Source organism: Delphinus delphis, chromosome 16 (genome assembly GCF_949987515.2).
Source record: "Delphinus delphis chromosome 16, mDelDel1.2, whole genome shotgun sequence".
NCBI lineage: Eukaryota > Metazoa > Chordata > Mammalia > Artiodactyla > Delphinidae > Delphinus > Delphinus delphis.
Genome location: NC_082698.1, coordinates 49360454 through 49378574, shown reverse-complemented (window position 1 = coordinate 49378574; position 18121 = coordinate 49360454). Strand labels below are relative to the sequence as shown.

The window sequence follows — 18121 nt, the reverse complement described above, 5'->3', positions numbered from 1 at the left end:
TGGCTGGCCCCATGAGCCATGGTCGTTGAGCCTGCGGGTCCGGAGCCTGTGCTCCGCAACGGGAGAGGCCACAACAGTGAGAGGCCCATGTACCGCAAAAAAAAAAAATAAAAAAAAAATAAAATAGAGGTATAGTTGATTTGCAATATCATGTTAGTTTGGGGTGTACAGCACAGTGACTTGGTTTTTTGTTTGGTTTTTGAAGATTATGTTCCATTATAGGTTACTACAAGTTATTGGGTATAATTCCCTGTGCTATACAGTAAATCCTTGCTGCTTATGTATTTTATGTATAGTAGTTTGTATCTGTTAATCCCATACTCTTAATTTGTCCCTCCCTGACTCCCTCTCCCCTTTAGCAATCATATGTTTGTTTCTGTCTGTGACTCTGTTTCTGTTTTGTATATACATTCATTTGTATTGTTTTTTACATACCACATATAAGTGATATCATACAGTACTTGTCTCTCTCTGACTTGTTTCACTAAGTGTAATATTCTCTAGGTCCCTCCATGTTGCTACAAGTGGCAATATTTCATTCTTTTTTATAGCAGAGTAATATTCCATTATATATATATATATCTCTCACATCGTCTTAAACAGTCATCTGTTGATGGGCTCAGGTTGATTCCATGTCTTGACCAGTGTAAATACTGCTGCTATGAACACTGGGGTGCATGCATCTTTTCAGCTTAGAGTTTTTGCTTTTTCTGGGTATATACTCAGGGGTGAAATTTCTGGATCATATGGTAGTGCCAATTTTAGTTTTTAAGAAACATGCATACTGTTTTCCATAGTGACTGCACCAATTTACATTCCCACCAACAGTGTTCAAGGGTTCCTTTTTCTCTTCATCCTCTTCAATATTTCTCACTTGCAGACTTTTTGATGATGGCCATTTTGACAGCTGTGAGGTGATATCTCATTGTTTTGATTAGCATTTCTCTAATAATCAGCGATGTTAAGCATCTTTTCATGTGCCTATTGGCTATCTGCATGTCTTCTTTGGAAAAATGTCTATTTAGATCTGCCCATTTTTTGATTGGGTTGTTTGTTCTTTAAATATTGAGTTGTATGAGCTGTTTGTGTATTTTGGATCTTAATCCCTTGTCAGTCACAAATATTTTCTTATTGATGATGACAATGATGATGGTGATAGTAATAATAATAAACACACGGATGGTAGAAAGAGTGCAATAATCTTCAGGCAAATTGTTTAACCACTCTGAGTTTTACATTCCTTATTTTCAAAATGGAAATATTACAAAATGCCCTCAATGGTAAAGATAAAGTGTATGAACACAATAGCACGCATAATAATTTCTTAATAAATGTTATTTTCCTTCCCCTCTTTCTCCCTGCTTGTTGTTCCTGGACAAACAACATTATACCAACAAAATGGAAATAAAAATAAGCTAAACAAAAACTGCCAACGATCTGACTGACACAAAAAATCAAAATTGTTCTCACCAGCTACTGCTTCTTGATTTTAATGTAATCAAAGAACAAAACAATTCAGTTCAAAATACAAAAACTTAAGTCATAAAACCTAAAGCCATAATAGTGGAACAAATAGAATGGAATCAGCCCACAATTATAGACAGCATTAGGTGAGGTGTATCAGACTTGGCTAAAAAGCAAATTATGGGGCAGAGGAAATCTGAAGAATAAAATCAGATTTAACGGAAGTGAACGTCCTCCCACGCTTCAAATGAGGAGTCAGAAAGAGAAAAACAAATACCGTACGCTAACACATATATATGGAATTTAAGGAAAAAAAAAAAAAGGTCACGAAGAACCTAGGGGTAAGACGGGAATAAAGACACAGACCTACTAGAGAATGGACTTGAGGATATGGGGAGGGGGAAGGGTAAGCTGGGATAAAATGAGAGAGTGGCATGGACATATATACACTGCCAAACATAAGGTAGATAGCTAGTGGGAAGCAGCCGCATAGCACAGGGAGATCAGCTTGGTGCTTTGTGACCACCTAGAGGGGTGGGATAGGGAGGGTGGGAGGGAGGGAGACGCAAGAGGGAAGAGATATGGGGACATATGTATATGTACAACTGATTCACTTTGTTATAAAGCAGAAACTAACACACCATTGTAAAGCAATTATACTCCAATAAAGATGTTAAAAAAAAAAGGAATCAAAGTTAGCATGATGGCACAGATGTTGGTTTGATTCCAAAGCTTACCCTACCAAATTATAAAAATCGCAAAAGAAAGTAATTGAAGAATTCATAACAAGATTTGCTTGGCAATGCTCAAAACCCAAAGCAAAGTAATTTAATAAGGGAGGCACAGTGGGGGCCTTCCTTGACCTTAGCACTATATTATCCCAAACCAATCATCATCAAACAAAATTAAGCTGTAGGGCATTATGAAGGGGCCAATGTAGCCAACTGCATGGAAACCTGCTCCAGGACACTGACTAAGCCCCCTGCCCTCCCCACCCTTCCTCATCCCTTCTTGCCCCCTCTGCAACTAGATTCCAGCAATCCTGCTCATTCTTCTTGAAGAAAGATGCACGTGGATGCATTTCTGAATACTCTCATTTCTTACTCACTGAACATTTATTTTGTTTGATTTTTGAAAGGATAAAAGGTTTTGGATGTCCATGTTCATTGCCCTGTGCCTACCTCTGCTCTTGGCCCTGGGGACAAACAAATGAATAAGAGACAGGCCCAACCCTATGGAGGCTCAGAGTCTAGTCAGGATGTGACAGAGCAGGGCACTGAGGATGGGGGTGACATCTGATGAATCTGTACTCTGGGATGCATAGGGTGTTAAGGGAGCCCCTGGCCCTGCCCTGAGAAACTAGAAGCTCCAGCAGGGGGTCGGGAAGAGTGAACGCTTCTGCTGAGGTTGGAGAGATAATCAAGAATCATCCTGGCCAACAAAGAAAAGGAAGGTTTTCCAAGCAGCACGTACCCAGGTGTATAAAGGTGAGGAGAGGGGAAGGAACTGCTCAGGTTTCCTGTGATGAAAACACTAGGTAAGTGGCAGCAGGAGCTGAGGCTTCATTTTGATCATGCATCTCTTCCATTTTTGCACAGTGTCACCAGGTAATGACACAGGTGCTGGAGTGAGAAAAATACTGAGTTCAAACCCTGGGTCCGATATTGACTCAAGCTTGATTTTCAGCAAGTCCCTTGCCCTCCTTAAACTCTAGTTTCCTAATTAATAAACGAGTTGTGTAGAAGCACAGTTGAGCTAATTAACGCACGGAAGAAACTTATCCCCACCCCTGATCCATCGAGGGCTCTCTAACAGTAGACACTGCGATTAAATTAACCTCCTGATTGTCCAAACTTTGATGCAAGGCCCCAAAGGAAGGAAGGAAAACTCTGGGCAAAGTAACACAAATCTTTTATTTTTGAAATAACATCCTGTCCCAAACCAGCCTTCACCTTCACTTTGACCTTATACCAAGTCTAACTCAATTTTATCAGGAAAGTATCAAGCCCACTCTTACATATTAACTGAGCTCACCACTAGTAAATGAGTTGACTAATGAAAGAATGAATGAATAAAAACCCCATATATTTCAAACATCAAATCATTGCATAAATACACATTTGAGGAAGGGGTTGTTAGGTGCATCAATTTTATTATTAAACAAAGGTAGGTGTCTAACCATGATCTTATTCAGTTTCCTCAAACTGCCAAAATTCATGAATTTTGCCTAATGTAGGCCAAGGAAAAAGTGAGTTGAAAAGAAAGAGATTTCTTCTCCACTCCAGTCCCCAGAATAATAAAGCAAAATAAAGTCAAAATTCATATGTACCTACATAAAGAGAAAGAGAAAGAAATTTTTAAAAATCACTATAAAGGATTTGAGAAAAGTAGAAAAATACCAATTTATTAAAAGGTTTTTCCTTCTAAAGATAAATCCACAAGGATTTAATGAAAAAGCAAAAACAAAAACAAGAAAAAACACTGAAGCCTGAGTATTCTTTTGATCCCAAAGATAGAATGTAATTTATTCAAAGCCCTGCTTTTGGCAGTACTCAGGAATATTTTGTTGAGAGCTTTAAATGTTTATATCCTTTTCTGACACCATATTTCCACTTTTGAGAATTTGACCTGAAGAAATAAATATAGTAACTGAAAAACCATGAGGCACGAAGATGTTCACTATAATGTTATTTGTATTTGTGAAAAATTGGAATCGACCCAAGTGACAATCAAGAAGGAAATGTTTAATTTTACATCTATTTGATAAATATTAAGTAGCCACTAAAATGATTTTTAAAGTTTTACAACAGTGTTAAAAAAGTACAGGATAAAACATATTTTCTCTAACATCATAATTATGTAAAACATTTGCAGAGATTCAAAAAAGACTCCCCAGAAATACCCACAAGAATTCCTAGAGCCTTATTTAGGTGGTGAAAAAAATATGCGTAACTGGTTTTTTTCTGCTTATTTTTAGAAATAGTCTAAACTTTTAAAAATGGTGACATATATTTATTTAAATGACATACACATTTAAATTATAAATGTATAACCTAAGATTTCCTCTCAAAACCTCTTATTTTAAACGTTGTCATGGATTGGGGGCTATTTAACCTGAGTACCCTTGGAGTTGGGTTGGACCACAGATTTAAAGCATGTGAAGAAGGCTCAGGTATATTACAGGGTCAAGACAGCCAGAACTCAGCCTGAGACCCAGAGAAGGGGTTCTGTAGACAGCAATTGTTAAACAGGGAAAATACCACTGCCGTCATTCTCCTACGAGGAGACTATACATTTAGTAGAAATAAAAATGAAGTTTTGTTCACATGGCATTCCACTGTCTTTTCTGCCTCTCTGGTTTCCTTTAGTTTTCTGTGTATTTTATTTCCTGCTTGTCAGTTTTCTCTCACATTCTCACATTTGTATCTTCAAAACTGAAAAGGAATTGAGGCATTTGGATTGTAAAATGTAGGTACATGACAGGACTACCTTCGGAAGCTTTCCTCAACTTCACTAAGCAGAATAAATCCCCAATTTCTGTTCTCATACCCTTTTCCACACTAAATCACAGCCATTTGTTGTCCTCCAGAACTCAGTAGGGATACCTGAAGAAAAAGACTGAGTCCGATGCTTTATATTTTGAGCTGATGATAATGAAAGCACAACATATAAAAATTCATGGAATTCAGCTAAAACAGTGCTTAGAGGGAAACGTATAGCTTTAAATACTTATATTAGGAAAGAAAACAGGAGTAAAATCAATGATCTAAGTTTCAACATTAAGAAGCGAGAAGAGGTAAGAGCAAATTGAAACCAAAGTAAATAGAAGTAAGAAAAAATTAACAAAAAAGTTGAAATCAATAAGATATAACAACAATTGAGAAAATCAATAATATCAAAAGTTGATGTTTTAAAAGGAACAACTATGTTCATGTATTAAAAAACTCAATAGTGTAAAGATATCAGTTTTCCCCCAAATGATCTATAGATTCAATGTAATAGCTATCAAAATCTCAAGCTTTCTTGAGGAAATTGACAAGATGATTATAAAATTTAAACGGAAGTGCAAAAGTTCTAGAATTGACCAAATAATCTTGTAAGAGAAGAACAAAGTTGAAAGCACTACCTGATTTAAGGAATTATTATAAAGCTGTAGTGATCAAGACTTTTTTTATTGGCATAAGAATAGATATATAGATCAATGGAATGGAATAGAGAATCCAGAAACAGACCAACACATATATGTCCAGTTGATTTTCAATCAAAGCACCTAGTCATTTGTTAATTAAATACAAGTTAATTAAATACAAGTCATTTGTTAATTAAATACACTATTTTAAATAAATGGTGCTAGGTCAATTGGATAGACACGTGGGGAAAAAAAAGTGAATCTGGACTACTTTTTTATTCCATATACAAAAACTAATTTGAGAATGCAATGTGGACATAAATGTAAAACTTCTAGAAGAAAACTTGGAACTTTGAGGTAGGCAAAACTTTCTTAGGACACAAGAATTATTAAACGCAAAAGAAAAGAAAAATTGATATATGGGGCTTTATCAAAATTAAAATTTTCTACTCTCCACAAGACATCATTAAGAAAATGAATGGGCAAATTACAGACTGGGAATTATATCTGGAGCACTTACATTTGATCAAGGACTTATATCCAGAATATATTTTTAAAAACTCATCTAAATCAACAATGAAAATACGAAGTGCCCAGTAAAAATTTAAAAAGGACTTGAGCACACCCCTCTCCAAGGAAGCAACATGGATGCCCAATAAGCACATTAAAGTGCCGGACATTATTAGCCACCAAAGGAATGCAAGTTAAAACAATGAGATAACCTCACAGCCACTTAATTGTTTACTGTCCCAAATGCTGACAACACTAAATGTTGGTTAGGATGTCCAGCAACTGGAATTTACAAGCACATAAGCAGGATATCACTAGTGGGATCGTAAAATAGAATAATCACATTGGAGGTGGTCAGGAGGTTTTTTACAGAGGTAAACATACATCTGCCCTATGACCCAGAAAATTCACTCTACCGTATTTAGCAAAGAGAAATGGAAACATATGTCCACAAAATTTTGTACAAAAATGATCATACTGCCTTATTCATAATAGCTCTAAATTGGCAACAAGTGAAACGTATGTCAACTGGAGAATGGACAAACAAATTAAGGTTTGTTAATATAGTGGAATACTACTCAAAGGAAAAAAAAAGAAGAAAGAACTCAGTACTGATATCTACAGCTTCATGGTTAAATCTCATAAATATTTGTTGGGTGAAAGAAACTACACACAAATATACATATTTTATATTATTCAATTTATATGAATTCCAAGAACAGTAAATTTAATCTGTGGTACCAGAAATTCATAAGTGGTCGCTTTTGAGGTTAGGGAGAGACGTTTCTAGAAAGTGACATGAGAAAACTTTTCAAGGTGATGGAAATGTTCTACACAGTTGGCCCTCTGTATCTGTGGGTTCTGCACCGAGAATTCAACCAACTGTGGATGAAAAATATAAAAAACAATTCCAGAAAATTCCAAACAGAAAAACCTGAATTGGTTGCGTGCATGCTGGCACTGATTCGTGTGGCATTTACATTGTATTTACAACTATTTGCATAGCATTTACATTGTACCAGGTATTGTAAGTAATTTTATAATGACTGATGATTATTTAAAGTACACAGAAGGATGCTTATAGGTTATATGCAAATACTCCACCATTTTATATAAGGAATTTGAGCATCTGTGGATTTTGGTATCTGCGGTGTCCTGGAACCAATCCCCCTCAGATACTGAGGGATGACTCTATCTTCTTTTGGGTGGTGATTACGCAGTTGTACATAATAGTCTAAACCCATGAAATAAACATTTAATATAAGTGCATTTTATTGTTTGTCAACTCTACCTCATAAAAAGACTAAGTGTTATTTGTCTTTATATTTTTATTATGTTCTTTTCCTAATATATAGTAGGTGCTAAGGCATTTTGCTGACATCTACTCAATGTCAACCTTGTACTGCAATCCGCACTGGACACTTTCCATTTTTGCACTGGTAAACTCAACTCATCTGGGCAGGCTTGTCTCAGTCTCACAGATAGCTCAGAGATGTGAATTCTCTTGACCAAAGCCACAGATTAAACCTGATTGAAAGTGGAACTTAACTTCACATATCCAAGCTCTTAGGAGGAAGCTATTCAAATTACATTTATTGAATGGATGAATAAGTGAATAAATGAAGGAATAAAGAGAAGAGACCATCCAACTTGCAAAAAGGATATAGTGCCTTTTGACTATTTACAATAGCTAGGACAAAGAAGCAGCCTAAATGTCCATCAACAGAGGAATGGATAAAGAAGATGTGGTACATATATACAATGGAATATTACTCCGCCTTAAAAAAGAATGAAATAATGCTATTTGCAGCAACATGGATGGATCTAGAGATTGTCATACTGAGTGAAGTAAGTCAGACAGAAAAACAAATATCATATGGCATGACTTATATGTGGCATCTAAAAAAAAAGGGTACGAGCGAACTTATCTATAAAACAGATACAGAGTTACAGATGTAGAAAACAAAGTTATGGTTACTGGGGGTAAGATGGGGGAGGGATAAATTGGGAGACTGGGATTGACATATACATACTACTATATATAAAATAGATAACTAATAAGGACTTACTGTATAACATACAGACTCTATTCAATACTCTGTAATGGCCTATATGGGAAAAGAATCTATAAAAAGGTGGATATATATGTATAACTGAGTCACTTTGCTGTACATCTGAAACTAACACAACAACTAAATCAACTATACTCCAATAAAATTTTTTTTAAAAAAAGGATATAGTGCCTTTTGAGCAAGAATGAAAGAACAGAGATGAATGGGGAATTCTCTGGTGGCCCAGTGATTAGGACTCGATGCTTTCATTGCCGAGGACCCAGGTTCAATCCCTGGTCGGAACTAAGAAAGATCCCACAAGCTGCTCAGTGTGGCCAAAAAAAAAAAAAACAAAAAGAATAGAGATGAATGATTATCCAACGTCTGTGAGTGTCTGAGAAGGAAGGAGGCGTGTAGAATCCCCAATGTGCACTGACTTAGCAGCAGAAAAAGGACAAAATATGTGTCTTGGAGCATATGCCTACAAAGCCCACTGCTGCTACAGAGAACAGCACTGTTGGTTTCCACCGCACAGGGCTGCCTAGTTTGTACCAGTCCTTTTCCGGGGTGGGGGGGGGGGGGGTCAGACCTGCATCAAAGGATCCCTTTCATCAACTTGACCAAACCTTCCGGATCACTGAACCTAGCATCCCCAAGATATAAAGGAGCGCCATCCCATGTAAGTCTCTCCCCACTCCTCAGTAAGGACTTCCAGTATGCCATGGAAGCAGGATGCTTCCTCACTTTGCTCCCTCCAAATGGAGGGCACTGTGGGGCATCAGAGTTCCTGATCCTCCCATGGAAGACTGTAGTCCTTCTGGGGACCACCTTTTCTGCCACAAGGTATGGTTCCTGGCACTCAACAGGGAGTGTGTACCATGAGAGTGTCCCCTGTCACAGAGCAGAGAGCCAGGGCAAGGAATGAAGGCAGGTGCTGACTGGTGATACCCACACTCAATCTGGCGCCAGGGCAAGCATTAGATCAGTGTGGAAATAAATAAGATCTGTGGGCCCGTTTTCTTCCTGCATTTGCATTCACACTTTATGACCTCAGCGATATTTACTGAGTGGAAAAAACAACCTTCTGTTACAACTGCTTGCCTGCGAAGTGACTTCCATCTGAAAAATACTATCTCCAGCCACAGGGTCTGGAACAAGCTACTTCTCTATTTATTCAAAGAGCCCAATGAGCTGTGAAGATTGACATTTAAACTATTAAACTGTATTCTATTTGACAATGTTATTAAATATTAGGTTTGATTTATGGAAAGACTTAATAAATTGGCAGCCTGGGTTAGCCCTGACACTGTACAGAAATCGGGTTATGCTGGGTGTTACTTCATAGAGTTGATCAAGCTAAAGAAAAATTTAAAAAGTCTTACCAACAACATGAAAGTCAGATTCCATGTGACAAAGTTATTAGCATACAAATTCGAACCACTTGCCAGCTCAATTCTGCATCCGAGTTTCTCTAATCGATATTTTTAATAATTGGGAAATCAAAAGATAAAATCACAGACTTAAATAACCTTTGCTATGTCACATGGAAAGAGAGCTAAGGCTTTTAAACATGGGAGCAAGGCATATATCTTGCTACTTTGGTGTAAAAGAGGAAGAGAAATAGAAGCACAAGTAAACAGTATGCAAGGGGGTGCGGACACATTGGGTATAGAAATGGGATGTAACCTCATGGGAAGAGGCAAGGTTGAAGTGAGACATGACTGTGCCATGGCTTACTCACGTCCACGTGACCTTGAACAAGCCACTTAATCTCCCTGAAGGTCAGTCCCATTTCTACATGATGGAGACAATAATAATCAAGTAGTTCTGTTTAGGATAAATAGAACAATATATGTAGATCATTTGGCAGAGTGCCTGGTACATAGTAGATTTCGGGGGGAATTAGGCCAGGTCAGGAGTGAGGCTGGGTCCCAGTGTAGTGAGGGCAAAGACTGTGGGCCATCAGAGGTAGGCCTGAAAAGAACAAGAAAGGACAAAGCCTGTATGCTACTAGATGGTATGGAACTTAGGTAATGGCATAGAGCTAGATAATGTATCCCTGCATGTGCCGACATGCTATTAGATGACATAAAGCCAGAGGAGGAACTACCTGCTAGATGTGCTTATATACTCTAGTAGGTAGTTTTATAGAGCTTAGATGATAAGCTACTGGATATGTCTATAAGTTATCAGATGGCATTGACCAATGGACAGTATCCCTGGAGCACCCATGGCTCTGGGCTAGGGATCCTCAAAACTTTTTCTACAAAGGGCCAGGGTAAGAAATATTTTAGGCTTTGGAGACCACATGGTCTCTGCCACAACTACTCAACTCTACTGAAGTAGCAGAAAAGCAGCCACAGACAGTATGTAAATGACCGAGTGTGTGTTCCAATAAAACTTTATTTGTAAAAGCAGGTGGTGGGCCAGATTTAGCCCATGGACCATAGTTTGTGGACCCTTGCTCTAGTCTGCCTCACGCCTGACAAGTACAGGTGGCTGAGAGAAATGAAGGCAGCCTCTCTCTACTCTCCAAGGACCAGCAGGACCTCTTTCCGAAGAGGTGGGTATCAAGAGACAAGGGACTATAAAGCTATTTACCTCATTCCTCCCATCAAGGAATTCACAGAGGGTAACCTACTCACTGATGACACCAACTACACCCCTGATTTATGTGTTTCTGCTCAGTCAGACAACAAACAGATGATTCATTCAGGGACAATTCAGTATTTATTGAGAATTACTGGGCACCATGCAGGTTTGCTCTAAAAACTGCACACTGTGGGCTTTTAATAAATAAATAAATTTCCCTCTGCTTCCAAATCCCTTTCTGCTTTCTTCGCCAGGGCCCAGAAAGGGCTGCCCCCTCTTTATCTGAGTGATGGCTGGCATGAAGGAGTAGGTCACAGCAGGGGGGGAAACCATGACATAATTCCTTTCTCTGGTTCTGATACTGTGCAAAAGTGATCACCTCTTGCTAAGCAATTTCCCACCTAAATTGGTTTCAGGTCATTAAAAGCTGCAGCACAAGGAAAAAAAAAAATACCAGCTCTCTGAGGTTACTTTCAACACCAAGCTCCTTGACTTTAGCAGCAATTAGACATTGTTCCACTACCAAGCACTCTCTGGAAATGGAGCCAGGGTCACCAAAGAGTAACTGGAAATTAGAAGTTGGAGCATCCTCCTCTTGCTAAAGCGGTTTCCTCTGATATCCCTTGGGGGCACCCAGTCCTCACCTTTGCCAGGCGGCCTGCATTGCACCCACGCGGATTCTGTCTGGGATTCGGAGAAGCCCCTCCTCCCTGAATATCAAGATCATGTCCATATTTCCCAATATGCTGGATTTTTCCTTACAGTTTCTGGATTCAGGATATGGCCCTCACTCAGGGCACAGCCATCCCCAGTCTGGTGTGCTTCAGGCTGGGGATTCATAAGGTATTTGAAGTCAAAACCTGGGAGCTGAGGAGCAGTTCCAGAGGGGGCAGGGGACAGGAAGAGTTTCAGATAAGCATGTAAGTACAGTAGCCACCCAAACAGGCACATGCAGAAGGAAGGTTAGAGAGTGGGATCTGAGCTCTCCTTGCAGTAAAAAATGTAGTGCACTCCACTTTCTGACAGTACTATAAACTCACTTATATGACACCAGTTATAAAACCCTTAACATTTGCCTAATGCTGACAGTCAGTTTTTTTTCTTAAAGATCCAAGTGCAAGTGGGAGATTTGTGACCCCAAAGCTGGCTTGGGGTTTATAAAATGAATGTGTCATAAAAGCAACACATCCTCTGTACTGGAAAAAGATTAGATTCTGTACCATGAAGCTTTAGGCATTTATAAAGAACCCCTTATTTGCATCTTCCACCATGTATTTTTTTTTTTTTTTTTTTTTGCGGTACGCGGGCCTCTCACTGCTGTGGCCTCTCCCGCTGCGGAGCACAGGCTCCGGACGTGCAGGCTCAGCGGCCACGGCTCACAGGCCTAGCCTCTCCGCGGCATGTGGGATCTTCCCGGCCCGGGGCACGAACCCATGTCCCCTGCATCGGCAGGCAAACTCTCAACCACTGCGCCACCAGGAAAGCCCCCACCACGTATTTTTTTAACATTGTTTTATTCATGCGTGAGACCCTAAATATCACCAGAGGGTGATGATTTCTAAGGTGCCAACTATGGACTAGGAGTAAACAGGAGATGGGGAGATATCTCTCTAACGACCCATTTCCAGATTTACCGGCTCCAGAGGGCATTATTGGTGGCGTTGGCCTTCTTGAGGAACACCAGGAGTAGGCCTGCACCTGGGCACCCGCAAGGAGAGAAGCGGCTGGTGTGTCTTAAAGGTCTTAAATCAAACTCTGCCTGGCTGGCTTGGAATTATTTATTTGAAAGAGCAGGTAGGTGCAAAGAATGAGATTAATCACAACTCTTGGTTCAGGACACCCGTCCTTTTGTCTAGGAACGGCCCTCTTTTAAAATTAACTTATTAATTATTTATTTTAATGAGAAATGAAAAATTAAAAAAAAAAAAAAAAAGGAAAGACTGTGACTATAAAGCTAACACTGACCCTGACTTAGAGCCAACAATATGCTTCTCTCCTTCCTCTTGCTCTGTCTCTCCCATCTGTAGTAATCCTTACCCTGAGTCTTATATTTTATCATTACCTTGGATGTGTGTATGCCTGTGTTTAAAAGGGTGTTATGTTGAATGTTATTTTCTATTAGTTGACCTATATGAAATTGCCTTTAATGCTCTTTTTTTTACTCAATATTATTCAGCTAAGATTCATCCATAGTATTACATCAAGCTGTGGTTCATTCATTTCATGCAGGTCTTATTTTTTTATTTTTTTTGCGGTACACGGGCCTCTCACTGATGTGGCCTCTCCCGTTGCGGAGCACAGGCTCTGGACATGCAGGCTCAGCAGCCATGGCTCACAGGCCCAGCCGCTCCGTGGCATGTGGGATCTTCCCAGACCGGGGCACGAACCCATGTCCCCTGCATCGGCAGGCAGACTCTCAACCACTGGGCCACCAGGGAAGCCCCACAGGCCTTATTTTTTAACTTGTTAATGCTCATCTGGATTGTTTCCAGGGTCCTGGCTCTATAAGCAATGCTACCATGGTCTTTCTTATCTCTGAGGCGCTGCAGAAGTTTGTTTTGGGTGGATGTATAGGAGTGGAATTGCTGAGTCACAGGGTATGCAAGTGTTCCATTTTCTACTAGAATGACAAACTTGTTTCCAAAGTGACTGTACTGAGTACACTACCACCAGCAATTAACCCCCTGTTACTCCCATCCTTTCTACCACCTCTCATTTGGGGCAAGTCTAATTGAGGTAAAGTGAGTGATATATCTTTATGGTCTTGAGTTTCCTTTTCTGGAGACACTAATGACTTTGAACATCTCTTCATGTGATTATCGGCCATATGTGGTACCTCTTCTGTGAAAGTCCTGTACAAGTCTTTAGCCCATTTTTCTATTAAATTGAGCTTTTCTTATTAATTTGTAAAAGTTCTTCATATAACATCCATACAGGATATGAATCCTATATTGACTGCATGCATTGTAAACATCCACTCGTAGTGTGTGGCTTGCCTTTTTATTTTCTTTCAAGTCCCTTGTAATGAACAGAAGTTTGATAAAGTCAAAAGCTGCTATCTTTTCTTTTCTAAGTTCTTTTTGTAGCCTTGTTGCAATGAATCTTCATAAGCATCCAGTTTGGATGGGAGTATTGGCTCTCTGTGAGAGACAAGGAAATCAGAGAAGGGAAACTCCAAGGCCATTTGGACCAAGCCTTATATTCATAAAAGGTCTTAAATCAACTTTGTGCTCATTATCTCCAAATGAGGTCACCTATAGCCACAAAGATCCACTGTCAGGGATGAAAGAAAACCCAGCAGCTCAAGGTGAGAGCGCCGTATTTCTCTGTGCACGAGGATGTAAGAGGTTTTAATAAACCTTGTGAGCATGGGAATAGCACATTTATGTTGCATTCTATTATTTTTGTCAAGATATCACTTGGTTAAATATAAACATTCCAAATCTACCATAACTTGTACTTTTAAATGTTTTAAGTGTCTAAAGGGAACCCGGAACAGGAAGTTGCCCAGGCCTCTCTCAACACTGAGAGGTTCCCAACAGGAAGAGTGGTGTGCTCAATTTTATGTCATTGGTGAGCTGTGGGACTGGGATTCACACCCAAACGTGCCAGGCCCCAGAGCCCAGACACTCTCTGCTGCTCAACTTTGCTAAATGACAGGGAGAAACCACTCCAAGCTAACTGCCCTGTGAGCACATGTGCCCTGGGGGGCTCCCACACCACACAAAGCACTGCCTTCAGGGGCCAGGGCCTATTGCTTCTGAAGCAGGACTCAGGCTCTGCCTCTCTCCTTGGACCCACTTGGGGCTCTCCTGAGAGGGGCTGGCAAACTGCTGAGGACTCTTCTCATCATGAAGAGCAAGGTGGTGGGTCCTAGTGGCCCCTAAGCTTTCTGCAGACTGCCCCCTTATATCCACTGCCCTCTGCAGTAAAGCTAAGGGATGGCCAAATGGCTGGGGATGTAGAACACGGGTATGTGTGTACATGAATATGTGTGTGCATTAGTGTGTGTGAGTAGTGGGAGCGTGTGCACGAGTGCCTTTGTGTGAGAGCCTGTAAGAAGGTTCCGCAGAGGTAGAATTGATGGGTAGGGAAAGGTAGGACACACTGAGGCAGGCTGGACAGGTGTGTGCATGTATGTGCGTACGTGTGTGTGAATGCATGTGTGTGAAGGTTCTGCAGAGGTGGTGGGGTAGGTTGAACAGGGAACAGAAGGCAAGAGATTCTGAGTGAGACAGGCTGGACAGCTGGTCTACCCAGAGAGGCAGTAGTGCTGGCCATGGTGCACATCTTTCTTGCATCATTCACTAATGACCAAGAGATAGTAGCCTCTGCATGTGAGGGTCATTGGGAAGAATGTGCCACCACCAGCAACATCCTGATGACACCTGCCTTCATCCCACCACCTTCCTCCTCATGGACCTTCAAGGGTTCTGCAGCATGTGGCAGATAAATACCAAACCCCTCAGTCTGGAACCCCAGGCATCAAAATTAACGAGGAGTGTGACCCACGGCTCTGATTCTCATCTGTATAACGGGATGATCATGATTAATTCGGGTCACTGTGGTAACTCACTGTAATAAATGAGTGAAGTCTAACCCACTGCTGAAGAATGCATTAACCTTTTTCTGCCCTTCCTCCTCCCAATCAGCCTCCATCCTGGGCTTGCTGTCCTTATCACCATCTCCCAAGCACACCTCTGCTCCACAGCTAGATCTTGCAGTGTGCCCACCCTCCCCTGAACCCTGTCTCCCTCCGCCACCTACCTCTCACCTGGTCTTCTGCGTCTGCTTTTGTCAAGTGTTCTCACCTGGGGTGGGGAGACCCCTCTGCGCCACCATCCTCTGAGCCCAGGAGGAGGGAGGTCCATGTCTTGGGCTTAACCTGTCTGCTCTTCCCTGACCCTTTGGAAACTTAGAAAAGCCATAAGGACCAGCCCCTTTGCTTCTCCGGCCAAAAATGGGTGTCTGCCTAAAGAAGGTGTGCCTCTTTACCTGATACCCACATGCTTATGAGAAGTGTCTACCTAGGCTGCTAACATGGATCACCTTGCAGGTGACAGGGATTCTCAAAGGAGATGCCTCTGGGAAGGTATCTCCTACCCCAAGGATGACAGTCCCCATGGCCCCGTCACAGCACACACATGCCCAGGTAGCCAGCTCTCGCCTACCTTCCTGATGCCTTCTGAAGGGCTGGACACGCAGTTGTCAGCCCCTCCATTCTTGCTGATGGTCCGCCAGAGCTCAGCAAATGTGCTGTCTTGCTCTAGAGGGTTGGTGCCCTTGGCTCGGAAGTACTCGTACACAGCAGAATCCCGGACGGTGCCGTAAGACATCTCCACTTGTTTGGACAGGTCCTGGAATGTCCTGAAATACAAAATGGCCATGAAACATGGGTACATGTTGCAACTTGCAGGGACACACATGGGCTACAAGGCCCTCCTGAGGTCGGAGCCTGGCTGTGGCCACTGTCCACATCCTTCACTGCCAACCCCCAGCTGTATGAGTCCCTCAGTCTGGAGCACCACTTGCCAGGGCCGCATTCTATCCCAGTTACGTTTCCTCAGTGTAGATTAATTCAATAATGTCACTGAACACCTAAAACCAGGTTCTGTGCTGAGCCTGAAGGACAAAAGGATGAGAAAGACATGTTTCCTGCCCTCAAGGAGCTTAGAGTCTAGCTGCAGAAACATACAGACAGACAGTCACAATATGAAAGAGTCAGGGCAACGTGGGAGGCTGTACACTTAAGGTCTCCAGCTCAAATTCCTGCAGAAGCACAGGAAAGAGAAGCACGTTGGCAAGACTGACGATGGTGACTGGTCTCTGACACTCAGAGATGGCGTGGGGCAGACACACACTCAGAGGTTGTGTCAGTGAAGAGGCATGTTCCCTCCACAGCTTGCAGCTCTTCTGGAGTTCCACCCAATGGTTGCCTTTTAAGAATCTCTGCCCAGTTTGCTTTTCAATAAAGAAAGAAATCTGGGTTTGTACATGAAATCTCTTGACTTTGAAGTGTTGACAATTATTCAAAAGGTGATGAAGATAAAACAGAGCACTTCTGAGAGCCTCAGTCTGTTGCACATGGAGGAGAAGCACGTAGCTCAGGCCGGGTGCATGACGCAGGGAGGGGGCACGTCAGGTAGGTCCACCAGCTGTCCAGGAGCAGATGTCTGAGCTGGGGGCAGAGGAACAGTGCCTTCCTTGGGGTAGAAGGAAGAGTCACATCAGGAAGGACCAACTGGCATAAAGTTTTCACTTGTCCCGAGATGAGCTGTACCTGACTCTGTGTGCTGAGAGGACAGAACTGCAAAAAACAAAAAGCTCAATGGTGAGCCAGCCTCTCTCTCCAGGCTCCAACCTGATCCCTCTTTATTTATTTCTCTTCTGGGAATCTGTCTCTCCTTTTAATCACCCAGAATCATCATCCCCACCTCTCACTGAGTTACTGTTCCCACAAAGAGATCCAGTCATTCCCACCTGATCTACACAACCCTCCATCTTCTGATCTCATCTTCCCCTGTTGCTCCTGCATCCACAGGACCCCAAAGCCAAGGCTGAAATGAGAAATCCCACACAGTCCCCGTTTATGGCACCAAACCACGGAGCTCCCTCTTCCTGGAATCCCTTTATCTTACTCATCCACCTGATACACTTCTGCAAACACCCTGAAGTTCCAGCTGCCACCTTTCCCTGTGGGAAGACATCGCCATCCCCCACCTCCCTGACCATCTCTATACCCTGCATGGCTTCTATGGCGGTAAGATCTCACTGTGATTGCAGGAAGCAGCGCAGCAGAATGGGTAAAGCAGGGGTTCTGGAGTCCAACTACCTGCCTTGCCTCTCAGCTCCACCAGCACTAACACTATGGGCCTGGGCAAATTAGCTGACCTCTCTGTGCCTCAGTTCCCAGATGTTTAAAAGAATAGGGCTAGAAGCAGAGCCTGTAGCAGAGGCTGCTGTGAAGATGAAATGAGGTGATATGTGTTCAACTCTTAGAGCAGTGAATGATGTAAACTCAGTGCCCAATAACTAGGAGCAATACTTCTGTGCTATTATTATATGGCTGGGTCCTCAGTAGATGGAGCCAAAGTAGCCCAGTATTTGCATCCTCAGCACTAGATCCAGGACAGTTGCCAGCCTGCACACAGAGGAACCAGCGATGAATGCTTCCTCCTGTTTTGGAGACACACTCCATGGAATTCCTTCAGGCACTGCTACATGGCCCAGAAACAGAGCTCAGGATTCGTTTCAATACATTACAGATGAAAGAAAACACAAAATAACAAATTTGATGAAGAAATCTTTCTAATTATTGTTCATTATTTATATCTAATTAAACCAAGATGTTCCTTTGCTTAAAGGGCCCCAAGGG

General features: G+C 41.7%; 1 protein-coding gene across 1 annotated transcript in view; it reads right to left on the bottom strand.

Moving 5' to 3' along the window:
* GRID1 (glutamate ionotropic receptor delta type subunit 1) overlaps positions 1-18121 on the bottom strand; it is a 666253-nt gene that overhangs the window by 38938 nt on the left and 609194 nt on the right. The window contains exon 13 of the mRNA XM_060033707.1: positions 15918-16113. Within this exon, the coding sequence (XP_059889690.1) occupies positions 15918-16113 (196 nt within the window). The remainder of the gene's footprint in view (positions 1-15917; positions 16114-18121) is intronic.